At 40.6% G+C, this 27,647-nt stretch overlaps 1 protein-coding gene across 1 annotated transcript; it reads right to left on the bottom strand.

The window, feature by feature from the left end:
* On the bottom strand, positions 1 to 25,813 carry SYAP1 (synapse associated protein 1). The gene is made up of 9 exons (XM_080910359.1): positions 25,485 to 25,813; positions 22,347 to 22,465; positions 22,057 to 22,123; positions 18,181 to 18,254; positions 13,481 to 13,620; positions 4,728 to 4,876; positions 2,674 to 2,732; positions 2,085 to 2,232; positions 1 to 1,090 (listed from the first exon to the last, which is right to left on the bottom strand). The coding sequence occupies exons 1-9, from the start codon at positions 25,684 to 25,686 to the stop codon at positions 966 to 968; spliced, it is 1,083 nt and encodes a 360-aa protein (XP_080766485.1). The 5' UTR covers positions 25,687 to 25,813; the 3' UTR covers positions 1 to 965.
* Between the last annotated feature and the right edge of the window lie 1,834 nt (positions 25,814 to 27,647).

Below are 27,647 nucleotides of genomic sequence, written 5' to 3'. Positions count from 1 at the left end.
ATGAAATAAAGGTGCTGTGAAAATATGAAAGGTGAATAGTAGTTTTCTAACATTAAATCACCTTGCTCTTTTAAAATGATCACATTCTATGAACAGATGCCTGATGGCAAAGCAGAATACAAGAAGTATTAATTAGTAAGTTCTAGATTAAGGAAGATCATTCTATAAAGGCTAATTATTTAATTAAGACATTTATACATAGTGACTATTACCAGGAGAACAAACCTTAAGGTAAACAGACTTCTTGACAATTATTAATACAAAAAGGACTGAAGGCCTCAGTTCCTACAAAAAGCCTAATGTTGAATTTGTGGTATACTTAACAAAGCAAAATGAGAAGGCTCTAGGGAGAAGTAAAACTTTTAAAAAATAAATCTAGCTTGCATTTTTAGCTGAGATAGTGGAGACGGAACAGTAAGTGTCTACCACATCCCCAGCCCTGCAGAAAGTGTTTTGGAATGTCAAACTGGGTGATATTTATGTCATTCAAGTGACCATAAGTATCTCAGCTTTTGTCTTTCAGATAGAATTTTAGAAAATATCTGGCAAGAAAATATTTTGAAAGTGCTTTCCTTTTGAGTTCTTTGGTATAATTTGGTCATTCTGATAGTAAGTTATTAAGTACTTTAATCATGTATCAACAAAAAGGCATATAGAGAAAACCATAACTAAAGAATAAATTATGTTGCCAACCTTATAGAAACAAAACTCTAGTATTTTACCTGTGTTTCTGTGGCATAGATAGCTCTGCTGCCTATAAGAATGCTAATTTTATTTATATGAAATGTTACATACAATATCCTGTTGTTTTGATTATTATAATAGCTGTTCATTTAAGAGGCAAGTTTTAGCTAGAAAAAGGATAATTTCATATTGCATACAGCTACACACTTTTGTGCCTTCTGACTCAGCAATCATCAGAATTTAATGTCGGTACAACATTAAGAACTGGTTTTGGGAGACAATTAATTCTCCTGAAGCATCTTTTCAATTTCTTTATCCCAGTTTTCATCTCGCTTCTCAGACTCTGCTACCACTTCATATTCCTGAAGCTCCTGTTGTAGCTCCTTTTCCCAGTCAGTAGAATCTTCTATAGGAAACAAAGGGAGAGACAAAACCAAAGGTGCTCATTGAACTACAATTCACTGAGTTTGTAGTACTTTACAAAAGGCCTTAGCTGTTTTTGAAGTATCAGACATGAATCCCAGGGCCTCAGTCAAGGTCAGAGGATCATTTCCAGGATGTGGTCTTTTCTTCCCACCATGTGGGTTCCTCAGAATCCCACCCAGGTAATCAGGCTTGGCAGTGAGCACAGTTATCTGCTTAGACAGGGTGTCAACATACTCCAGGCTGGCCTCCAACTCACTACTGACCTTCTGACCCTTCTGCTTCTACCACCATGTTCTTCTACTACAGTTGCAGCCACCACACCCAGCTTTATCACATGTCTGGTATAGAAGCTAGCACCTTAAACCCAGTACATGCTGGAAGATAAGGTAGAAACTGCAGAGTGTTCGAACAAGAAAAGTGCTATTTAAACAGGAAGGCTAGGCAGCACGGTAGGATACCTGTAACCTCAGCATGCAGGAGGTAGAGATACAGGAGGTCAAGGCCAGCAGAAGACACAATGAGACTGAAACAAATCTGGACTACACAACAATCAAACAATATAAAACCAGGGCTATGGATGTGAGTAAGGTGTACTAAACCTGCAAAATCATGGCTTCAATCCTCACCACTGTTTAAAAAGTAAAGCTAAAATTTTTAGACTTTTGTTTTGAAGACAGTATATTGCTATGCAGCTCTGGCTGGTCTGGAACTTACTATGTAACTCAGGATGGCTTCAAATTCATTTCAGTTTTTCTGCCTTGCCCTGGGATTAGAGGAGTGTACACTACCACATATAGTTTGTTGACTGGCTTTATTATTTTTCTGAGACAGGGTCTTATGTGGCCAAGACTGGCCTCAAGCTTCTGATCTTTTTGACTCTAGCTCCACTGGTTTTAAAATGAGATTTCTTTTGTTCAACCAACTTTGGATTGAAGGAACAAGAACAAAGTCAACCTCTGTGTTATGTGTGTTACCTTCTAGTGCACTTGCTTCCTCTTGCTTCTTATCAAGTACAAGTTGTTCCATTTCTTTTCTTAAATCCTCCTGATTTAAGTTGCAGGCATCAAAAGCATCACTGACAAACTCAGAAACTCCCGGGCTAGTTGAGATTTCCTCTTCATCCTGAAATGCAATCAAATAGCTCTTGGAATGGCTTCTAAAGTGACACCTATGTACTAGAATTATGGTTAATAGTTGTCTCACAGTTGAATACATTCTCATTTTTGTTCTTCTCTGCTAGCTGTAAGACAATGCTCACTGCTCTTCAACCTTCTAACTGGCAGTTGCTTGGTAACAGAGTGAGTTACCACCTGAGGCTATTATTCTCCCTCACTGTTTAGATCACTCAAACAGTTCTCTCAGATTTCTGATGAGCACATCTAGAATTATGCCAAGAAATCACCTAAGCTCTCAGCTATTATTCAATCAAGTACTGGATTCCTTATCTTGCACACATAAGACCGACAGACACCCTTAAGCAGTTTTAAATGGTATCAGAGATAGTTAACCCAGTAACTTCATTCTCAGACATAATCTACTAGGTATAATGTAAAACTGTATTACCTCTTGATTTTTAAGCTGAGATTTGATTACGACAGGTGGTGTTTTGGGCCGTACTGCCTCTATGAAGTGAGAATAAAAGAGACAATAATTGCTTGACTTACTTCTAAATACATATTATGAGAACAGCTAAAATATCCATAGATATATTTAATCATTTTCAGAAGTGAGCTTTTATGGTATATTTTTAGCTCTCCTGATGATATAACAAGCACAGCCAGGCACAACCATATCAACCTCCTACTTTGGTGAAAGTCTTTTTAAAATTTATTTTGTCTGAACAGGATCTGATTATATACCTTGACTATCCTGGAACTCAGAAAGAGCCATATGATTTTTGTGTGTATGTGTCCCTTTATGTGGTATCCTGAGAGGACAAAGGGTATCCCCTGGTGCTGGAGTTATAAGCAGCTGTGAGATGCCTAATGTTGGTTTCAGGGACTGAACTTGGGTTCTCTGTAAGAGCAACATTCACTATTAACTGTTCCTTGTCATATTATCAATGTGTTAAGTCTTTCCTGAATACTTTAAGTCCATTTTGTTAAACAGGCAGTCTTTGGAAAAAAGCCTTTCTTTTCTGTTTTGGCAGTGCTTAGAACTGAATATATTATTATCTGCACATATGCTAGAGGTAAGTGCTCTATTACTGAGCTATACTCCAAGCCCAGCATTTCCCAACATCATTAATTTGAGAAAGCAAGGAATAGTAGTAGCCCACGCCTGTAATCTTAGCATTTCAGGGGCAGAGCTAGGAGGATGGCTTTAAAATTAAAAAAAAAACCCAACCATAATTTAAGGATATGATAAGGAATGGAAGTTCTCTGGCATTCACGATACCTATATGCATCTTGACCTTAAGTATGGTTTCAGAGCTCCTCCTAGGTAGTCTGTACAACCAGTATCTTTTTACCTTAAAATTCACAAACTAAATTGCTCCACTTGTCAGATGGTTCTAGTTGTAATTAGAACATATCTATACACATAGCAGGCTTTCATGAAAAAATGAAAAAAAATATGATGGGCTGGAGATTTAGCTAAGTAGAGTTCTTGTCTAGTATTTGTAAAGACCTAGTCTCAGTGCCACAAAATAAATATACAATATATATTTTAATACTTATTTTAATTTTTTTGCTTGTTTGGTTTTTTGAGACTGGGCCTTACTGTATATCCCAGGCTGGCCTGGGATTCTCTATGTAGACCAAGATGACTTCTAACTCACACAGATCTGACTACCTCTGCCTCCAGGGTGCTGTGATTGGTGGTGTGTGCAAACATGCCCAGTACCTATGGACATCAGAAGAGGGTGTCAGATTCCATTTGTGTGGGTGCTGGGAATTGAATTTGGCTCTTCTGGAAGTGCTCCAACCCCTTGTTAGTTAGTATCATTAAATAAATATCATCACACACATCCATCCATCCATCCATCCATCCATCCATCCATCCATCCACCTATCTATCTTGTTCTCTAGCAGCAGGAAAGTGTCAGGTGTTAATAGCTTAGCTCTGAGCTGGGTACATATAATTGGACTGGAATAAGAACTACTGGACTCTACAGGCACGAGTCCTAAGGAAATCACGATGAATAGAAGTCTGAGAAACACCTGGCCATGGTAGTGCATGGCTGAAACCCTAACACTTGACATGTGAAGGCAGGAGGATCAGGCGCTCAAAGCCAGTCTGGACTGCATGGACCCCAAAACTAAACAGTCCAAAGGACAAGAAAAGTGACATAGAAAAGATTATTGCCATCCAAGAGTATGAGGAGACTACTATTACTACTAAAACCAACAACAACAACAAAAAACAAACAACAACAAAAAATCCCAAGAACGAACAATGAGATAGCAAGGAAAAGAATATTTGGAAAAGACACATGTAAGCTGGGTGAGAAAGGACACCAAAATAAAAAAAATTCCTTTACAAAGAAAATAATTTTCTGTACAAATGTCAACATTTTTGATACATAGAAGATGACAAGCTCATTAGCATCTCTAAGTCAGGAACATTTTTACATCAATTCTTTTCTTCCAGAATGATCTCTTCTCCCCAGAATATACCTGTCAGAGGCAAAACATCATCTCTGCTGCTGCTTTTTTCTTCCTTTCCAGAAGCTTGCTGCTGGGCGGCCAGTGCAGTGAGCTGGGCTGACTGCTTAATCAGAGAGATTCGGTAGAAGTAGTTTCTCCAGAATACTTCCTCCTTCACACTTTGACAGACAGTGACAAATGAGTACACATGTTAGCACAGCAGAGACTAGAATAGATCTGGCTTCAGGGGTGGTACTTAGGGTTTCACATGCATACCAAGCAAGCCAACATTTTACTACCAAGCTAAAGCTGCACCCCTTGCATGTTTACCAGACCTTGTAAGGGCCAAAGGAAATGATCATTTACTTTACATTTGAAAGTTAAATAACAGAATAAACCAAACTATATTTTCCACAGCAGCAAAAGGTGAGTTATACAATGCTTATAAAATTTCAAACTTCTTGTTATTTTTATTTCTTATTTTAGGCTATGTGTATGGATGTTGTGCCTGCATGCATACTTTGCATCACATGTGTACAAGGCCCATGGAAGCCAAAATGGGGCATTGGATCTCCTGGTAGTGGAATTGCAAACTGCTGTGAGCCACCATGTGGATGCTAGGAATTGAACCTGGATGAGTAGCTGGTGCTTGACTGCTGAGCCATCTTTCCAGACCCCTTTTAAAATTTATTTACATGTATTTACTGTATACGTAACATGCGTGCATGCAAAGTCCATAGCACAACTTTCAAGAGTGTGCTTTTTTCTTTTGCCAGGTGTGGCATGAACTCATGTGATAAGCAGGTGTCTTTATCTGCTGAGATACCTTGGTGGCCTCTCCTACTTCTTAAGAAATGCATACATATATATGAATGATCCTTGGCAGAAGAAAGTAAAGCACTCTGTGTGGCAGTATGACTACACACAGGGACTGGAAGCAGAACCAGGACACGATGAGTCCTTTGCTGTTTTCTGAAGGAGTATATGCTTTTAGGCAGTGGGAAGAAACTATTGTGGGTGTTGTCTTTTGTTCTCTACTTTTCATGTGTTTGTTGTGTATACATGACTAAATGTGTAAGCACATATGTATATGGAGACTCAGTGTTGAGAATACTGGGAACAATGCTCACTTTATTATGTATTGAGGTGGGATCTCACAATCAAACCCCGAGCTCATTGGCACAACCAGTCTAGATATGGCTAGTCGGGCTTCTCAGCTAGCTCCAGGATTCTCTTTATACTATCTTATCACGCCCACATGGAATACATGGGTTCTAAACATTTGAACTCTAGTCTTCGTGCTTGCAGGAAAGTGTTTTCATTGATGAGCCATCTCCCTAGCTCTTGCTTGTTTTTAAAGACTGAGTCCCATTTACCACAGACTGGTCTCAAAATCAGTATGTAGCTAAGGTTGGCCTTGAAGAACTGATCCTCCTGCCTCCGGGATTACTGGTGTTTACCACCATATCTGGCTCATATTATTCCTCAAAAAATACATCAGCTGGCAGTATGCTAAAACAACTAGCAGCTAGTAAAAACAGATTGAGCGATGGTTATAAAGGCTTTGGGTATGGAGCAAATCTGGGGAAAGAACCCAAGACTTTGTACAAACTAGGCATGCACTCTACTGCCAAATTATACCCATGACCATCTGGGAGATGGTTGATAAAGACTGACATTTTATCTATTCAACCTGAGAACACACAGAGGTTTTCAAATGTGGTTGCATATTGGACTTGCCTGGCATGAGGCATTGGTGCTTAAGTGGGGGTATGAGTACACACAATAGGTGGCCTAGAAGGACAATAAGAACAAAGCAGAAAGAGAGTGGTGTCTAAGTGGGGGAGGGAGAGGAGTGAGAAACGAGAATTTACATGAAGGGGATTGAAAAATAAAAACATTAAAGAACTAGGCTTTATCACTGCCAGAGCAGGGAGTTACAAACATGGTGGAAGATCATGAGAGTGCTCCTTACTGGAAAAGGTATCCCTGCGGACGGTTTTCATTCCAGAGACATAACTAGCTAAGCATGTGCACACTCCCTAGTTGCATCTTCTGTAGGTAATTAGTGACACCCTAATGCTGCTCAGTTCTTGCTTTCTACATGTCATTTTCTGAAACCATGTTTAACTAATATATGCTAACAAGAAAGAGTAAATCTTATTTTCCACTAAGAGGTACCAGCACTTTCTGCATAAATGGTGGATCATAGGATTAGAGAAAGGTAAAAATAAGATGAGCTTGGAGCTTGGAATGGTGGCACATGCCTTTAATCCCAGGAAGCAGAGGTAGGTAGATTTCTAAATTTGAGGTTAGCCTAATCTAAATAGTAAGTTTGGGGCGAGCTAGGGATAAATAGTATGACTCTGTCCCAAACAGAGCAACCACCAAAGGTTAAAGATGTCTTTTACTGAACCTCCACTTGTCAAAGTTATGATTTGAGCATCAGAATAATAACCCACTGCATCAAATGCATAAGACTATATGGATAAAAATATAAGAATATATGGAAATGTGATTAGCAGAATAAATTTCAAAGTCCCTTAAGGGGTCAATGAGATGGTTCAGTGGATAAACATACTTGCTGATAAGACTAATGAGTTTGATCCCTGAGTCCCATACAGTGGAAGGAGAACTGTCTCATGCAAGTTGTCCCTCTGACTCCCCAGTTATTATGTTTTTATTAAGTCTTTAATGCTGAGATAGAGCTCAATTGGTAGAGCACTTGCCTAATATGTACAAAGTCCTACCTGGGTTTGATCCCTAGGCATGGTGGGGCACATGGTTGTAAAAACACAGCATTAGAGAGTATCAGAAGTAAAAGGTTATCCTTGAATACACACAGCCAGTTCCAGGCAGGATACATGAGACATTTTTCAAAACACACACACACACACACACAAACACACACACACACACACACACACACACACACACACACACACACACACAAGCCATCAAGGTCTTTATTTACAAAATACTAATTTTGTCTTCTTTCTTTTTCTTTTCTTTTCTCTCCCTCCAACTCCCTTTGAGATATGGTCTTACTCTATTGCTCACCTTGAATTCTTTATCTATTATCAGCCCAGGCTGGCTATGAACTCTTCTCCTGTTTCAGTCTCTTAAGTGCTAGAATTAAATGTATTTACCACTAACCCCAGCTTTTTAAACTTATCATAACCTCTAAGCAATCGTTCCAACCTTTGCTTGTTTATTAAAAGTTTTGATGTGTATCCAAAGCTGTCTTTGAACACACTATGTAACCCACAGCAATCTTCCTCCCCACCACTGGGATCAAATGTGCAAAACCATGCCCATCTCTAATTATTATTATTATAGTCATTTGAAACTCAAAATATAGCACAGGCTAGCCTTGAGTTTGCTATTTAGTCCTTGCCACCAAGCCTGACACTAATTACTTCCATTCCAAAGAGGAAAACTTCCTAACTTTTATAGTTAAGCCTGCCAGACACCTCCTTCAAGTGAACAAAGTGTGAACTGTTCAGGGACAGATGGCAGTGTGCCCCACACAAGGTGCAAATAATGGAAGCAGATTGATGAGACAGAAGAACTAAATGCAATCTGTGACATTAACTGGATTCTTTGTGAAGTTAATTGGATTCTTTTGCTAAAAACATTACTAGAAAAAATAAAACATTAAAATAGGGCATGGGAACCAGATTGTAATAATATGTGTAGGATCTGATGGTCACACATGGCCTAATTTGATGGGCACACTGAGGTTGTGGGAAAGAATGAATGTCCATAGGAAATAAAGTATTCAGTGTTGAACTTGAGGGCTCGGTGATGGAACAGTTGCTTACCACGTGCAAGGCTTTGGGTCCATCTTCAGTATGCTTCCTCACAAAAAAGAATCTTAGGTCATGAGATATCAGGTGAAAACAAATGTTTTACTTGAGAAATCAAATGAAAGCAAAAAGTGTTCCCTGGGAGGCTAAGGTAGAAGGGTCCTAAAGTTCAAGTTCAGCCTGAATTACACAGGAGACTGTCTCAAAACTAAAAGTATAACAGCAACAATAAAAACAACATTAGGAGGCTAGACAGATGGGTCAGTGGTTAAGACCACTTGTTGCTACTTCAGGGGGACCTGAGTTCATTTCTTATCACCCACACTGGGTAGTTCTGTAATTTTAGGTCCTGAGGATCTGACTCTTCTGAACTCCCTCTTCAAGTAAAGATACTTGTCATAAAAACCTAGTGACTTAAAAAAAAACCCCTAATGACTTGAGTTTGATCCCAGGACCCATGTAAAGGTGGAAAGAGAGAACTAACTTTACTTGTATGCATATACACACAGTGTACATGCAAACACAATAAATGTGAGTTACAAATAGTCTTTGTATTGCACTTCAAATCTTTTTTCGTTATTTCAAAATACTAATAAAAATTGATGACTGTTTTCTCAAATTATAATCTCTAGTTTAGAAGATAAACGTAAACCAAATCAGAAAGGGTGCACATCTGGAGATGGAGCAAAGCTTGTAGAACACTTGCTTACCCTGGCATATACAAAGCTCTGGGTTCTAACCCTCGCACCATATAAACTGGGTACGGTGGCCTAAATCTATAATCCCAGAACTTCAGGGTAGAGGCGGGGAAAAAAATTCACAATTTCAAGGTTATCCTCCATTATATATACCATTTCAGAACAATGCTGAGTGAGACCTACTGCCAATCAACCACAGAAAACACAACCACAAAACCTCAAAGGCACGAAAAGAAAGCAAGAGACACCCTCAAAAACAGGCCATTATAAACAAATATGGGACTTCTAGACTTTTCTTCTCTAGGTGTCACGCCGATCATCTGGGATACTCTTTCTGAAGAAAAATAGTCACTTCATTTAGAAAATGGAGAACTGTTTTTCCCATGAGGGTGCAAATCTTTCAGCTATTTCAGTCCTTTCTCTATGGGAAAAACAACATTATCATCAGCCAAGGCACTGAGGTGGAGAAGGTGATTGGGAGAGGGAGCACCTTCATGGAATCAAGTTGAGGGGGAGGAGAGAGGGCATAACATTTGAAATGTAAATACAGAGAATATCCAATAAAACCAAAGAAAAAAAACGAAAATGGAGAACTGGACCTATATTTCAAAATGCACATGAGTATGCTAGCACTTCTCTGCAGTAGCCTGAACCCAGCCAGTGCGCTGCAGCTGCATCACAGACACACTCTGAGACCCTCTGATAGCAGGAGAGAAACCACCTGTCTTTTCCAGCCAAAGGCTGAGTGCTTCTCACAGGGTATCCACAGGCTCCTAATGTCTCAGCATTAGGATCTAGCACAAAAGCAGAAAAAGCAGTTTGGGAGCTATAGCTGTGCCCAATAGGTTTATCAGAGGACCTTTTAGAACTTTTACAATGTCATCTGTAGCGATTCTTTCCCAGAGGGTGATGCACAAATGTTCTGCAACATGCCTGCCTCTCTTACATGAAGAGGGAGGAAATCTGGCAAAGAAAACAGCCCAAATGCTTTAATCAAAAGAGCAAACAGAGCCCATGAGTCACTACAGAGACATTAGTACAACCCAAGGTTAGTTCATGTGGGATGATTTCACAGAGCTCAGAATTAAAAGTAGCCTTGAAGATATATAGGCAGCCCACTTCTTCACAACTTCAATATTTTCCCCCTTTATGATGAGTTTCATTTAGCCTGTAACACAAGCTTTGTCTGGAAATTACTGAGGTCCCAACTGGCCTCAAACTCATAGCATCTTCTTGTCTCAGGCTCCTATACACTCAGCTGCAACTTCACTTTTACCCGGCTCTGACATTATGGCTTAAGACCCGGGACTTATAAGGTAAACAGGTCCGATTTTAGTTTTCCCGAGTGTCATAGCTTTCTTCCACCATGTCACCCCAAGGGCTTAACTCAGGTCCTTGATCTTGGCAGCAAGTCCCTTTACCCACTGAGTCATCTCACCAGCTCAAGGTAGATTTTTTAAAGAATTTTGTGTATGGGTATTTGCCTACATGTATGTATGCCTGTGCCCACAGAGTCCAGAAGAGAGCATTAGATTCCTAGGATCTAATATGGGTCACCATAAAAGACACTGGGAATCAAACCTGGGCCCCCTGGAAGAGCAGCCAGTGCTCTTAACCACTATAGTCATCTCTCCTGTCTTTCAAGCTAGAGTTTTTTATATAGGGTTTCCACAATGTGCATGCGTGCACACACACTCACACACTCTCCCTCCACCCCAACAGTCTGGCCTCACACTCTATCCTCAGCCTCCTGAATAAGGGTGTGCTACCATGCCCAGTTAGAAATTATTCTTGTGACTATCTGTGAGGGTAGAATATGTTTTATTCACCCCTGGACCGTTTGAAACAATATATAAAAAAGTCAATTTTTAGGGATTTGTGAGCATACACAGTAAATGAGTAGATAGCACATTTCTTTATATCCTTAATTATAAATAGCTATGTCAGCCACAGTCTAAAGGCTTGTTGTCATGACTCATGTCTCTAATCTCAGCAGCTAGCACATGGGAGGCAGAAGCTGGAAGATCCCTAAAAGATTAGGGCTATTAGAGTGGTCAATAACATAGTGAGTTTCAGGCAAGCCAGGGCAACTTATTAAGACTCTTGTCTCTAGTGGTTATGTGACTGTAAACCAAGCTCTTCGGAGGTAAAGGTAAGAGGATCAGAACTTCATAGTCATCTTCTACTACATACAATGTTTGAGGCCAATCTGGGTTACATGAAAGCCTCTCTCAAACAAAAATTCACCAAACAATAATAAAAATGAATTTACCACCAGATAACACACCTGATAGTTATGGAGAGAAGAGTTTGACTATAGAAGAAAACACAATGAAAGGTTCTATATAACCGGTTTCCTGGGGCTAGAATAAAGCTTTGCCAAAGAAGTATTCTCATAAAGACAATAAACCTGAGCTGCTATGGGGTCCCAAGGAGGAAATACTTGTCAAAATTCCTATGTGATCATCTAAACATTGCATAATGAACATTAGCTAACGTATAATCCCTCTGAAAACTCCCCAGAAATCACAGAAGAGGAAATGCACAGATAAATCCCACAGAGATGGGAATAGGAGACGGAAGGACAGTGGAAGTTGAAAAGTCAACAGGCAAACAAAAATGTACTGTATGGAGTTGTGCTACCACAGAATGAGTAGCCTACAAGAAGCGGGCCTGCTTACTGGGCAGGAGTTTGGACAGGCCCTGGAACAGAGGCCACAAGTGCTCATGAGGAGTGGGGAGATGGCTCTCTTCTCTCCTACCTCCTGCCCTTCCTATGAGATCGAGCCTAACATTTTCCTATGTAGGACTCAGGTTCACCTGGTACAGTTGAGGCTGGAGCTATGATATCACACTGAAGCTGTGGGGCACAGCCTGCACATGAACTGGGGATAGGCCAGGCCCTTGCGGTGTTGCCTGCATCTGGCAAGGGTAGTGGGGAGGCTACTTACATACAGATGGTTAAGCCTCTCCAGCTGTAAAAGGCCATCTCACCATAAGGAGGTCAAGTACCCTCATTACAATGCAGAAGGCAAGGGAGGGGAGCCCACAACCCAGAAGGCAGAGCTCCAACCAGTTTCTGAGAAAAGTTTACAGAAAGAAGATACTTGAGAGAACTATAAACTGTACCCTTGGGGAATGGTTAAGATCTTGCACCCATGAAACAAGGATTAAGAACATTTTAGAAGGGAAACACTGACAAAATAAAGAATACCAGATTTATTTGTTTTTGATTTTTTTTCTAGATAGGGTCTCACTGTATAGCCCAGCTGTCCTCAAACTCATAATGATTTTCCTGTCTCAACTTCCTAAATACTGGGATGACAAATGTGAGTCACCATTCCCTGGCTTTGCTTAGTTTAGAAACAGGGTCTCTCACTTATGACCAAGGCTACAACCCTCCTGCCTCTGTCTCCCAAGTACTAGGATTATAGTCTTGAGCCAAGCCCCGTTTTGAAAGCTGGCTTCAAAAATATGAACAAAATAATAGCAATGACAATCATCATCTTCTTTCTCTTCTTCCTCTTCCTCCTAAGTAAGCCTAATGGCTCAGACCTGTAAACCCAGTCATGTAGAACCTGAGCAGGACTGAAAATACACGGGCCTAGCTAGGCAATCTAGTAAGACCCTGTGTTAAAAGTCGAAAAGAGGTCGGGTTGTATTTCAGTGTTAAGACAATTGCTTGGTGTGAGCCAGGTCCTAAATTCAATTTCCAGTAGTGCAAACACAACAAAAACCCCACAGGAGAGTCAGAGGGAAACAAAACTCCAAGGATGTTATAGCAGGGAAGACTGCCTTCTGCTGGCAGACCAATGACATAGCACCACATAATATTTGCTCTGGAGCTTAAAGGGATTTTAGGAATAGGGATGGGCCTTTCTTTGTTTAGAGGAAAAAAAAAAAACCCACAGCTGTTGTAGAGAATGAACATGGGAGTTCGAGGAAAAGGCAAACCTTTTTACAGACCTGGTTTTATCTGTCTATTTGCTGTTTCTGAAGGAAACGTTCTACTGTTTAACTGGGTAAAAGAGCACATCTCCTTCTCATCCTGACTTTCTTGCCAAGCCTGCCCTATCGTTTCATTCTGGGCATGCAGCCAAGCTCACAGGGCCTCTTAAGAGCTTGCAGGGCCTCTTTGGATGAACAGATAGTGGAGGGGGGGTTTTGGCCTTCATTCAGTGACTCTTCTCTAACATGCATATAGCTAGAGCCCTTAAGAAGTGAAATTGCTGCAGGAGTGAGCAGTGTCTCTTTGACTGGAGAACATGGTGCTTACAGTTTAGGAACGAGGGCGAATCTCATCTTGCTTAGTAGCTCATCCTCTTGGAGCATGACCAGGGCAACAGGGTACATCTGATCAAAGTCAAAGTTAAACTGCACACCCACTGGTGGGTCACGAAGGAAGTTCCTCTTGTCCTGCGATGAGAAACGGAGGCAAAACCCAGCAAAGGTAGGGGTGTCACAAAATGCAATCAATGAGTCACAATGTATCATGGATCGATACACTGAATTTTAACAGAGCCTTCAGTCACAAAGTCCACTGAGCTGTCACTGACTGGCCCACTTAAATGAGACAGGAGAACAATCCATCCTTTCATGTTTTTTTCTAACACTCACCTGGACAGAGGCTCCCAGGAAGCCAAACAGTTTACTCAGTTGAAAATCATATAAACATGTATTTACTTTTATCAGACACTTTTAGGTTTAGAAACATTCTAACTCAAGGCCAAAGCACAATAGAACAGGCCTGTAAATCCATTACTTGGGAGGTAGAGGCCAGGGGATTAGGACTTTAAAGTCAGTATCATCTGTACAGAGGTTTGGAAGTCAGCCTGGGCTACATGAGAGAGTCTCAAAAAGACAAGAAACTGGGCTGGTGAGATCACTCAGTGGGTAAAGGTGTTTGTCACCATGCTTGATGACCTGAGTTTAATCCCTAGGGTCTTTGGAGTGAAAGGGAGACTGAAGTGATGGTTCTGTGGTTAAAGAGCACTCACTGCTCTTCTAGAGGTCCCAGGTTCCATTAAATCACCCACATAGCAATTCACAATGTCTAACTCCAGTTCTAGGCGATCCAACGCCTTCTTCCAGTTTCCTCAGGCACTGCATCCAAGTGGTGCATGGACATACATGCAGGCAAAACACCCGTACACATAAAATAAAAATTAAAAACCAAAAACCAAGCAACAAAAAAGAAAACCATCACCACCACCATGAACCCCCCAAAAAAACATTCAAGAAAGTTTTTTGAATCGAGAATCCCAGGATCAAGAGCTGGGTATAGTACTGATGTCTGTAATCCCTGCACTTGGAAGGTAGAAGCAGGAAGATTAGAAATTTATGGCCAGCAGCCTCTGCAATAGAATGAGTCTAAGGCCTCAACAGAGTAAAACAACACAACACAGCACCCTACTAGTTATAGACAACTTATGGTTCTATGCAACAGTCTTCTGGGTCCCATCTCAATATATCTAGTGTCTCTGCTAGTGATGACTAATCTTGGTTGTCAACATGACTCCATCTGGAATCAACTAAAACCCAAGCTGATAGACACTCCTGTGAGCAATACTTAATAAAATCAGATTATATGAAACAGAAAGACCCATCCTAAAACTGGCAGACTACATATAAGGACACAAGGGAAACCTTGCTTTTGGACTGACTGTCCTTACTCTCTATGGCAAATTTATCTATTCTGTTGCTGTATCTGGTATTAAATACAATTTCTTTAGGATTCCAATGCAGACTGAGACCAGCAGCTATCCAGGAATCTTCTGGGACTAGAGCACCAGAAAGGGACTGCAGAGACATCCAGCCTTGCAGAGTAGACAACTATCAGATTTTCAGCTTTATGTTGTGAGACAGTTGTTGGACTATCTGAATTACATCCTGAAAGCCAGTCTAATATATCTACTTTTAATATGCATATTTACTCTCAGTTCTATGCCTTTAGAGAATCCAGCAGGTAAGATCTGCCATACATAGGAAGGCAGATAGTCCATACATTGTGATAGCTACCACTCACTAAAAATATCTTGTTTGATACATAGGCAATTCACTTTTAAAAATATTTTCTTTCTTTTTGTAAGTTTTTATATGTATGGGTGGGTATTTTGCCAACATCTATGTCTGTACAAACAGGTCAGAACAGGGTGTCAGATCCTGAGACTGGAAATTATGGATTGTTGTGAGCAGCCATATGGGTGTTGGAATAAAATCTAGATCCTCTGAAAGAGAATCCAGTGTTCTGAGCCACTGACCAACTCTCCAGTCCCAAGATTTTGCTTTAAAAACAGTCTCCTATAGCAAAGACTAGCCTTAAACTCTCTATTGGAGGACAACCTTAAACTTTTGCTCCTCCTGCCTCTATTGCCTCTTGCTCTCCTGACTGCTGGGATGACAAGCATGAAAGCTGATTTCCTTTTTCATTAAGCTCATGAACAACTTTCAAGCTCTAATGGCTAAATGAAATGAGCACCAACTTAGCATAACTTATTAACCAGACTGGTTTTCAGAGTCATTTAAATAGTTTCTAACTTGTTGAAAGAATTCTGAAATCAGGGTATAGTGGCATACATCTGTCATACTGATACTTGGGAGGCTAACACTGGAGGATTGCCTAGAGTTTGAGACCAGCCTGGGCTATTCGGTGAATTCCAGAATAAGACCTTATCTTTACAAAAGGAGAGTTTGTATTCCTTTGTAAAGTAAACTTTAAAGTTTAAAAGTTATTTATTATCATTATTGTGTGTGTTGGGGGAGCTAGAGGCACATACCCCTGTACCACAGTTTGTATGTAGAAGTGAGAGGACAACTTTGTGGATTTGGTTCTCACTCCCACCTTTTCTGAGGGTCCAAGGCTTGTGAGTCAAGAATTTTCTTTACCTACTGAACCATCTTGCTGGCCCATAAAATGATATCTTTAGAAGAAATTCCTAGAAGTGGAGTTTCTGCTCCATGAGTACAATTATTTCAATGACCATTGCCAAGGCTTTCCTGTGGAGGAGGTAGAAGCCAAGGAAGACTCACAAATTTTTACTAGGAAAAGAATCTCAGTGATAAGGGAGCACTGCATAAGCTATACAGTCCACAGGCCCTAGGTTAATAACCTTGTGTCCAAAAGGGATGAGGATAGGTTAAAGAGGAATGTCCAATGAGATAGCTCAGAAATTCCTTGGACCCATGTTAGGAGAGAACTAAGTCCTTGCATGTTATACTGTGATCTTCATATTGCTGTATTGTGTGGGTAAAATAAATGTAATAATAAAAAAGTAAAACTAGGTTAAAACAAAAAAATGCCTTTAACACTTGAGAGGCCAAAACATGCCTTTAACACCGGTGGCTATCTAAGTTCTGAGCCAGTTAGATCTATGTTGTAAGACCTTGTCTCAAACAGGGGGGGGGGGTGCTGGATATTTGCCTCAGCAGTTAAGAATTCTGGCTGCTCTTCCAAAGGACCTGGGTTTGATTCTCAGCACCCACATAGAGGCTCATCTGCAACTTCCATTTTCTATCCCAGGGGATTCTACACCTTCTTTTGGCCTCCAAGTACACCAGGCACAATATGGTACACAGACATATATGCAGGCATATAATACCCAAATAGATTAAAAATAAATAAAAGTGAAAATTACTGATCAGAGAGCAAATATGGATTCATGAAGTTATGTGCCATGCACTGAGCTTTGATCAAGTTGGCTTTTGCTCTCTTAAAAAGACATAGAGAAGTAAGAATATCATCAGAGTCTCAGTCCCCTCAGTGTCCAAGAGGAATAAAAGCATTAGCTTTTATCATCTGCAACATTATTACTTGCTGCTTTGGTTACATTTCTTCAAGTCCTGAGATAGTTTTGTGGGCCAGTAAATTGAGTTCTGTCTTTAGCAATGTCAATTACCAATAAATGTAGGCAAACAGAAAATATGAAATATAATAATTCCACAAAAGCTACTACAATATTGCCTTAAAACTTCAGATGCTACTATATCTCAGAGATTATCAAATCATATATAAGAATCTCTTCCTTTTTTGAAACAGTGTCACCATACAGCCCAGCCTAACCTCAAGTTAGTGCCAATCTTCCTTCATCAGTCTCCGGAGTACTAGGAATACACATATGAGCCTCTCTTAAGGCTAAAACTATGATTTGGCATAATAGGCTATACTTCAACATAATGAAAAAATAAAAGGATGTGCTAACTGAAAGTTATCAATGAGCAGTTGCCAAATGACCCCACACTTTCCTGAAGATCTAAACACATTTTCTTCAGTGGTATAGATATTGCTAAGTTGGCCAAGGTCCTGTAAATAACATCTCATCCATGATCCTGTTCGCAATCTTAATGAAACTCACTGAGTCAACAATAACAAAGGCTAGGGCTGTAGCTTGGTGCTCAAGGACTTATCTAGCATGCCTGACTCTTAGTACTGCAAAACCAAAACAAAACAATCCAGGAAAATACTAAAAAATATAGTAAAAGTTAATTAACATACGTGTTCCTAAATTTTCAAAAATGTTTAAAAAAGTGTAAAAAAAAAGTGAGATATAATGGTGCATGTCTTTAATTCCACCCAGCACTTTAAATCCAGATAGGCAGATATCTGGGAGTTCTAGGATAGCCTGGTCTACATAGTAACTTCTAGGATAGCCAGAGCTATGTACTGAGACCCTGTATCAAACCAAACCAACCAACCAAACTGTAAAAGCTGTGCATAGGGGTACATATTTGTAACCTTAGTACTAGGAAAGCTCAAACAATTGTAGCCAGCCTAGGCTATGTAGTGGAAGTTTAAGGCCAGCCTAGACTACATAATGAAACCTAGTCCTCCAAAAACCAAAACAAGATACTCAGATCCAAACAAGAACATATAAAAAGTGTATATAAGAAAAATTCAACTAATGATAAAGTCCTATGAACAGAGATATACCATGATAGAAAAAAAGTGTTACTTACACAGGGTATTTAAAGGGTACTTACAGCTGATAAAGCCAAAATCTGCTGTTGAATTGTCTCTTCATCATGACTCTCAACCCATGGAGGCACAGCCGCTTCTATACAGGAGAAAAATAAAGGTTATAGGGACTAGAAAAATAGCTCAGTGGTTACGAGAACTTGCTGCTCTTGCAGAGAACCTAGGTCTAGTGCCCAGCACCCACATGGCAGCTCGTATTAATTTCAGTCCAGGGGATCCAATACACTCTTCTGGCTTCTGCATGCACTATATGGTTATAATAGTTTTACCATATTCTGCATTTCAGAAAATAAGGCTATTATGAGAGCACTTAACATTGTAATTTACCAATAAGATTTATTATATGAGTACACTGTAGCTGTCTTCAGACAGCAGAAGAGGACATTGGATTCCATTACAGATGGTTGTGAGTCACCATGTGGTCACTGGGACTTGAACTCAGGACCTCTGGAAGAGAAGTTAGTGCTCTTAACCAGTGAGACATCTCTCCAGCCCCCAAATATGGTTATTTAGTGTAATACCCAGACTCATTTTGTAAACTTTATGTATGCATGTACGCATTTGACCCATAATCTACTTGAATGGCACAATACAAAAATCTGACAGCAATTTGATCAATCAGAATAATTAAAATTGGTATCACTGGGCTCAGAAAATAAAAGTATTTACCAAGACCAAAGACCTGAATTTGATACCTGGACTTACATGGTGGAAGAATCCTTTGTCGTCCACATGTACAAAGTGGCAATCATGTGTGTATGTAAACACATACACAAACAGTAGGGGAAAAACACACTGAGGATTCCTGAACATGTTATTTTGAGAAGGAGAAAATATCAAGAATATACAATCTGATTCTAATCATGAGGAAATAGACCAAGCTCAACTATTCAAAAGTATATTAAGGGGAGAGCAGTCCACCTTTGGTACTTGGAGGTGGAGTCAGGAAGATCAGAAATTCAAGGACAACCTCAGCTACATAGCAACTATGAGGTCAGCCTGAACTGCCAAGGCCCTGTCTAAAAAAAGTATCTTAGTTAGGGCTTCCATTGCTGTGACGAGACACAGTGACCAAGACAACCATGATAAAGGACAACATTTAATTGGGGCTGGCTTACAGGTTCTGAAGTCCAGTTCTGTATCATCATGTCAGGATGCATGGCAGGAACCAGGCAGGCATAGCACTGAAGGAGCTGAGAGCCCTATATCTTTATTCAAAGGAAGCCAGAAGCAGACTGTTTCCTGACAGGTATGAGAAGTGTGATGGTTTGTATATGCTTGGCCTAGGAAGTGGCACTATTAGGAAGTATGGCCTTGTTGGAATAGGTGTGTCATTGTGGGCACGAGCTTAAGACCCTCACTCTAGCTGCTGGAAGCCAGTATTTTGCTAGCAGCCTTCAGATGAAAATGTAGACTAAGCTCAACCTACACTATGTCTGCCTGGATTTTGTCATGTTCCCACCTTGATAATGGACTGAAACTCTCAACCTGTAAGCCTGCCCAAACTAAAAGTTTTTATACGAGTGGCCTTGGTCTTGTTATGTGTTCACAGAAGTAAAACCCTAAGACAAGGAGGGTCTCAAAGCCCACCTCCATAGTAACATACTTCCTTCAACAAGACCACACCTCCTAATAGTGCCATTCCCTGGCCAAGCATATTCAAAACACCACAGAAAGATTAGAACATTCCAGATTAAAGAAGGCTAAGAGAAATGACAGAATATAGTATCATATCCTCAACTAGTTTTGAACTTAACTAGATTCTGGGTAAAAATATTATAAAGGACATTACTGGACCAACTAGCAAAATTATTAAGTGTTAGGTTAATGTAGTATATGTCTCTGAGCATAGTGGTGCATAGCTGTAATCTTTGACCCTTGGGAAGCTGAGGCAAATGTTTGCTTTAAGTTCTAGACAGACTGGGTTACAGAGGGAAATGCTGTTAAAAAAAAGCCAGGCATGACGACGATCCACTTTAATCTTAGCACTTGGGAAGCAGAGGCAGGCAGTTCTCTGTGTAGATATCTGTCAGTTCAAGGCCAACCTGGACTACACAATGAGTTTCAGGCCATCCAAAAACTACATTGTACAACCATGACTCAACAGAAAAGAAAGCTGGAGAGATGGTTCTCGTGGTTTAGAGTTCATGACAAGGTGTAAAAGATGATGGTGCAGTTGTTGAAAGCACTTGCTACTCTTCTGGGAGGACCCAGGTTTGCTTCTCAACACATATGTAGTGGCTCAGAACTTCTGTAACTCCAGTTCCAGGGGAATCTGATACCTTTTGACATCCTCAGGTGCCATACTACTCTTGTAGAGGACCCAAGTTCAGTTCCTAGCTAGTATTCGTTGTAAGGTGGCTCACACCCACCTATAATTCCAGCTCCAAGGGACAAACCCTATACATATACATAATTAACAATAAAATAAATAGAAAGGGCTATTGAGATAGGTTAGTTGTTAAAGCACTTGCTGCCAACCTGATGCCATGAATTAAATCCTTGGGACCCATATGGTATAGGATAGCTCCCATTCCTGGAAGTTGTCCTCTGCCACACACAGGCCAAAAGTAAATAAAGGTAATAAAAATAAGGGGGGGGGGTTAAAAAAAGAATATAGACTCTATTGAGAAGTGAAACCAAAGCAAAAGACAAATTACAAGCAATGAATGAACTGGAAACAAATTGTCAATGAACAGCTAGAAGCCGAATACTGAAGATAGTAAGATGATATACACCTAGCTAATTAATTTAGAAGGGAAGCTAGGACTCCTGTCAAGCACCCATCTGCTCCTTATAGTAGACTATAACACCACTAACTCCCAACATGTGGCAAACCCAGAGCAATCCATTCTAAAGAGTCAGAGTTCCCGTGCATGCATCTTTCTATCTTTGCCTTATCTCAAATGCTGGAGTTATATGACCCCGCTAGGTTTGTTCGTTCGTTCATTCATTCGAAATGTTATCCTGGTTCATTTATTTTTAATTTTTTGTTTTGTTTTTAGGTGACGTCTTGCTAATCTAACCAGGGCTGGTCACAAAACTACTGGCAATCTTTTTGCCCTTAGCCTCTTGACACAGGTGTGCACCACTAGGCCTAGCTTGGCTTTGGTTTTTGATTGATCCTCTTTTCTAACATATTCACTAAAAGACTGAATTCTTCCCCTGTCCTTCTCTGTGTGTGTGTGTGTTTGATTTTCTTTCTTTCTTTCTTTCTTTCTTTCTTTCTTTCTTTTTTTTTTTTGAGACTGGGCCTCTTTACATAAACTTGCCTGTTCTGGAACCCACTATGTAGACCAGGCTGGTCTTGAACTCTCAGAGATCTACCTTCCTCCACTTCCCAGGTGCTGGGATCAAAGTCATGCATTGCAACATCTGTCTATTTTTTAATTTAAAAGTTTTTTTTTTATTTTGTACCCTAAGCTGGTCTGGATTTACTATGTAGCTCAGGCTGGAAGTCTAGCTTCAAACTCACAGTAATCTTTCTTTTTAAGCGTCCCAGATGCTGGGAAAACAGGTGTGAACAATTATACCTGGCTATATGTATAAAACTTTTGGTGCCAAGGATCTAACCCAGGGCCTTGAATACACTATGCACATGGTCCACCACTGGGCTCCACCCAAATATTATACATTTATATATTCTTAGTATAGTCTCAGTGCAGTCTTAGTCTAGCACAAAGTAGATGCTTAATACAACTTGGTAGGGAAGCTTGCCTAGTGCGCCTAGCATATGCAAGGACCTAGGATTGATACCCAGTACTACAGACAGACAGACAGACAGACAGACAGACAGACAGACACACACACACACACACACACACACACACACACACACACACAAATCTTTGCTGAGAAGTAGGACAAACCTATTAACATACCTGACTTTTTTGTATGCTGTTCCTCAACAAATTTTTTCTGTTCTTTTTGAAAATCTCCTATAATAGTCTGTTAAAAAGACACATAAAAAGTCAAATTACTTTGAAAGTTTACTATTAGGTAAGAATGACAGTCACTATACATTGTGTGCATGTGTGAACCTGTCCAAGAATCAAAAGATATTCTAAAAAATTCTGTCAGCATATTATATTTTACTTAAGTTAAAGAAATGATCACAGTAGCTACTTACAACGTTTATATATTTCTCCTTTTACAAGTTATCTAAATGTACCTTATCAAGGATGTCATCTATTTTTCCTTCTTCCACAGATTTCTTGATTGTCTGAGCTGTTTCTGTAACAGACTCAGTTATCTTCTTTGTCGCAGCACTTGCAAAGCTATACAAATAATCTGTAAAGAAAAAAAAAAGAAGTCTGTGCTTCATCCAAGTACAATGATTATAACATCTTCACATAGGTATCTGCAGGGAGATTTGCTCAAGACCCTTTTGGATACCAAAATCTGTACATGCTCAGGTCCCTTTTGTAATAATGGTACAACATGGAACCTATGAATATTTACCCATATAGTTGTGTGAATGTTAAATCATCTTTACTGGGATCCAATCTCAGGTCTTCTTGACCACTGACCCATCTCTTTAGTCCACACACTGTCGTACTTTAATCTAAGGAAAACATTTGAAAACTGGCAAACTGGAGCTGGGTGGTGGAGGTACACATCTTTAATCCCAGCACTTGGGGGACAGAGGCAGGTAGATAGATCTCTGTGATTTTGAGGCCAGCTTGGTCTACATAGTGAGTTCTAGGACAGCCACAGCTACATTGTAAGACCCTATCTCTAAAACAAACAAACAAACAAAAAAACCTATCGCTTGATGTGTATGGGGTAGGTACATGTACCATGAGCATGTGGAAGCCAGATGACAACTTTTGTGGTATCAGTTCTCTCCTTCCACCTTTCTGTGGGTTATGGGAATCAAAAGCAGGTCATCAGACTTTCAAGTCTCTTCATGAGACTAAACCAGAGAATAAAGTCTCTGGTGAGTTTTTTGAGACTTCCTTTGTCAACGCAATATAAATCTCTTTACCTTAGCCCAACAACAAAACCATACAACCAAACTAAGAAAAGTCCACAAATAGATCTTAGAGGAAAGCATATTTTTTAGGGCCAATATGAAGAAATGTAAAACATCTCTAGTAATTTTTCTAGCCTCTCTCAACAACGTTTACATTTCCTTAACATCACATATATTATAGAAGCAAGAACTTTCATTTATCCTGAAACTTTAAACTAACAGATTTTTTGAGGGAGGGGGTTCCATCTAAACTCAGCTTTTTCAAACATCAAGAGAATCTGGTAAAGAACAGACAAAAACCACTACCAATAGAGAAAACCTGGAGAAACTTGTGAGGAAAGATGGCAGGACATACTGTTCAGAGGCCTGGCATATATGTGGCCCTAAGTTTTTTAGTCTTGAAAATAAAAAGTCAAGAAAATTTTAGCTGGGCATAGTGGTATCCACCCATGATCTTAGCACTTCGGAGGCAAAACAGGAGGATCAAAAGTTTTTTTCTTTTTACAGGTAAGGTCTTGGTTGTCAAATCACACTGTAGCCCAGTCAGGTCTAGATCCAGTGAGCCTCCTGCCTCAGCTTCTTAAATAGCCAGGACTGCTGGCCTAGACCTTGCTGTGGCCGTGTATGTGTGTTTTGAAAGAGAGAACGAGAGAGAGGAAGGAGGGAGAGATGTTTATTTATTTATTTATTTTTGTATAGTTCTGACTGTCCTGGAAACAACTCTGTAGACAAGGTTGTTGTCAAACCCAGAGATCCAGCCTCTGCTTCCCAAGTGCTGAAATTAAAGGCAAGAGCCACCACAACCTGACGGGCTTTTTTTTTTTTTTTTTTTTTTTTTGAGACAATGTCTCAGGTGGTCTTGAACTGCTCTTCCCAAGACCCCAAAATACTGGGGTTACAGGCCTGTATCACCACACTTAACTTTTATCCCACGTTAATCTATCCCAACTATACTACAACCTCTGCTCCAGTAAAGACTTCTCACATTCCTTAAATATTCCAAATTCACTCCTTCCCAATTATCTAAGCTGGAAATAGTCATTCTCTTTTCTAGTGATTTCTCGGTATTACGCTAAGTTCTATTTCCCTTGTCCAGTCTTTGGGGGGTCTTGGGCTGAGATGATGTATTGTTAAAAATTTGATGCTGTGGCTATTTTCCCTTTGCCTCTACCTTACAGTCAAACTTTTTGAACATTAGGACCTTTCTTACTGAACTCTGTACATCTCTGCTCTTTGGCACCCTGAATCTACTTCATAAGCCCTTAAAACTTTCATGATTTAGTGGCTGTGTGGTGGTGAGCCCCAGTGATTCCAACAGGAGGTAGAGAGAGGAAGGAAGGGTTAGGTTCAAGGCCATCCTTGACCACATGAGTTTGAAGCCAGCTTTGTCAATATAAGTCTGTCTCAAAGACACCTTAAAAACTGAAAAATTTTAGTAATCATTTTGGTTGTAATTCTCCTTATGTTTACTTCTGCTTAGAGCCCACCTCCCCCCAATCACATTTAAGCCGGTCAAAGTCTCTTGAGAATCAGTTACTACAACAGGTATTTATTGTCTCAAGAATTATTGTTTGTTCAACTAGACAATAAACTTGGAAAAGAGGGCTTTGTAATCAGGTAGATTTTTGGCTCAAAATCTACTTGTACTGCTCACTATCAGTAAAATGCTGGGTTTGTTCTCCCAACCCCTTGGGGATGGTGAATAGATGAAATGAGGCATTTATTATTCAAAGATCTAGCACTGAGACTGAAATATAGCAGACAGTTGGCATCTCCGTTCCCACCCTCAAGAAAAAAAGGGCCTGCTGAAAGGGGGAAAAACACTGTTCATGAAACAACTGGGAAGCAGAGGCAGGAGGATAAAGGTCATTCTTGACTGTAAGGTAAGTTCAAAAGCATCTGGAATGAGACCGTTTCAAAAGATCAAAAGACATGCATGCCTTTGGCTTGAGTAACTTAACCAAGTTATTTCAGACAATACCTTTCAGTCCTTTCTTGGGACATAAGGCATTTCTTAACCAATTCTAGGTGGGAGACAGGTGGAGATGCAGATGGAAGTTCTCAAGTTGAACAAACCGAATTCCTTGTCAAAATCCCGTAGACAGCAGCACAGCGCTCGCTTTAAGGCGCCTGGGCTTTCCAAGTATACAAACTTTGCAGAAAAGCGACAAGTTCTTAGGCACATCAAGGAAAGGACGTGACTGCTTGGTGAACTTCGGAGTTGCCCAGCTCCTCAGCCAACCATCCCATGCCAGAGAGGAACGTCCCCCTCCTCATACATCGACATCCCCGCGTCCCCTCCCAGCCCACCCTTAAGTTCCGGAGAGAACTCACTGCCAAGGCCTTTGGCCTGGTGGAAGAACTGTGGGTCCTCCGTCGGCTGCTGCTCCTCCTCGGTGGGCTCCACCGGCTGCTCGGAGCTCTTCTCCAGAGACGCGGCTCCCGACGACAGCTCGTCTTCGCTGGGCGGCTCTCCTCCCGCCGCCGCCCCCTCGGGCTGCTTCAAGCCCAACCAACTGCTCAACCCTCGGAACATCCCGCCCGCGGGGGTCACCGCTGCCGCCGCGGTCCCCTCACCCAAGAACCCAGCACAGAATAACCGACTCCGCTGTTCTTCTAGAGGGACTGGCCGGAACCGGAGCGAGACCTCCGATGCCAGGCGTCGGCCCACCCTCTAAGACTGCGCTTCAGCTGGCCGCGCATGCGTCACGTCCGGCTCAGGCTCCGCCCCTTCGCGTCAACTCTCCCCCGCTCCGCCCGCCCCCCACCCCCCGCCGGTGCTTGTGGAAAAAGAGGCTAAAGGGCCAAAGCTCTGCCTCGTCTCTACCCCCCTTTACTATTTCCCTAGCTTTATAGGTGTGTGGTTGGCATTTTTGGGGGCTTATTGTACCTGGTCTCATTTTGTGATTGCCACGAAATGACAGCCTCCATTTTTTCAGGTCCAGCTGGACCGGGTCACACCCCCACCTTTGGAAATAGAGGACTCAAGTCTCCTGAATTTAAGTAACCCAAAGCTGGGAGTAGTGCATAGTGATTTAGGCCAACCTGGGCTATGTAAGCGCTTGTGTCAAAAGCACAACCTTAAAATAAAAAGAACCTAAAGGAAAAAAGAAAAGGAAACAAACTGCAAGGAAAAATTTGGGGTGGGGTACTTGTAGATGAAAAATGGCTGACAGTGGGTAGGTGAGATGGGTTGGCAGATAAAGGTATTTGCGACCAAGCTTGACAACCCGAGTTTGATTCCTGGCACCTACATAATAGAGAGAACTGACTCTTACAGATTGTCCTCTGATCTCCACACAGGCTCTGTGACTACCTATCCAATATATATAATTTAAGCTATTTCACACAGTAGCTTAGAGAACTGGGACTGGAGCTCAATGGTAGACTGGTAACACATAAGCCCAACACAGAAAATCATCCACATAAAAAATAGACTTAGCTGAATGTGATGGTACACACTTGTGCTCTCAAGGAAGCTGAGGCAGGAGGTTCTTGAGTTCAACACTAGCCAGAACTACATAAGACCCTTTCCCCAAACACCAAATGAGTGGCACTTAGAATATAAAACCCTGGTAGGTTCCATGGCTCATAGATAAAGGTACCTGCCACCTTGTGTAGCCCTGGGACCCACGTGGTAGAAGAAACTAACCGACTGCTGTAACTCGTGCTCTGTCTGTATCAGTGTGTATTGTGTTCTCCCCTAATCCCATACACCAAACACAACGTAATAAAGAGTACGGAATAAAACCCTTGAACCCTTGTGCTTTCTTCTTTTAAGACACATTCTCAAAGCCTGGCCTGGTGGCATACACTTTTAATTCCAGCACTTGAGAGGCAGAGGCAGGGAGAGCTCTGTGAGTTCAAGGCCAGCCTCATCTACATAGTACTGCTAGGGTTACACAGTGAGGATTTTTTTTTCTTTTAAATATATGGTCTCAAGTAACCCAGGCTGGCCTTGTCTTGGATTCTCTGCCACACTTACTGATCCTTTCTTTCTTCTTTCTTTTTTTTTTACAACTTTATTTTTTTTAAAAATCAGAGATACATTTACAAATTATTAAAAGCATTTTAGCGTAAATATATATATATTTTTGTCAGTACTTGATTTTTTTAAAGGTTTGATAATATGCATTGAAATCTTACTATTTACAGAGATCATAAAGTACATGTAAAACAAAACGTAACATGAAAATAGTCAAAGTTTTTGGTATGTAAAGATTAAACATAATGATTTTTAACTACCAAAAATTGCCACAAGGCTATCTTCTTAGCGCTTGAGTTATTAATGAGTTAAGGTCTAGTGTACCTCACTCTGAGAGGGTGCTATACACTTATTATTTTTTCTAAGAAGGACTGAGGCTTCCACTTTTTGGCCTTTCTTCTTCTTCTTCTTCTTCTTCTTCTTCTTCTTCTTCTTCTTCTTCTTCTTCTTCTTCTTCTTCTTCTTCTTCTTCTTCTTCTTCTTCTTCTTCTTCTTCTTCTTTTTCTTTTAGC

The sequence above is a fragment of the Micromys minutus genome (assembly GCF_963924665.1).
Source record: "Micromys minutus genome assembly, chromosome: X".
Lineage (NCBI taxonomy): Eukaryota > Metazoa > Chordata > Mammalia > Rodentia > Muridae > Micromys > Micromys minutus.
This window is presented reverse-complemented; position numbering and strand designations above follow the sequence as displayed.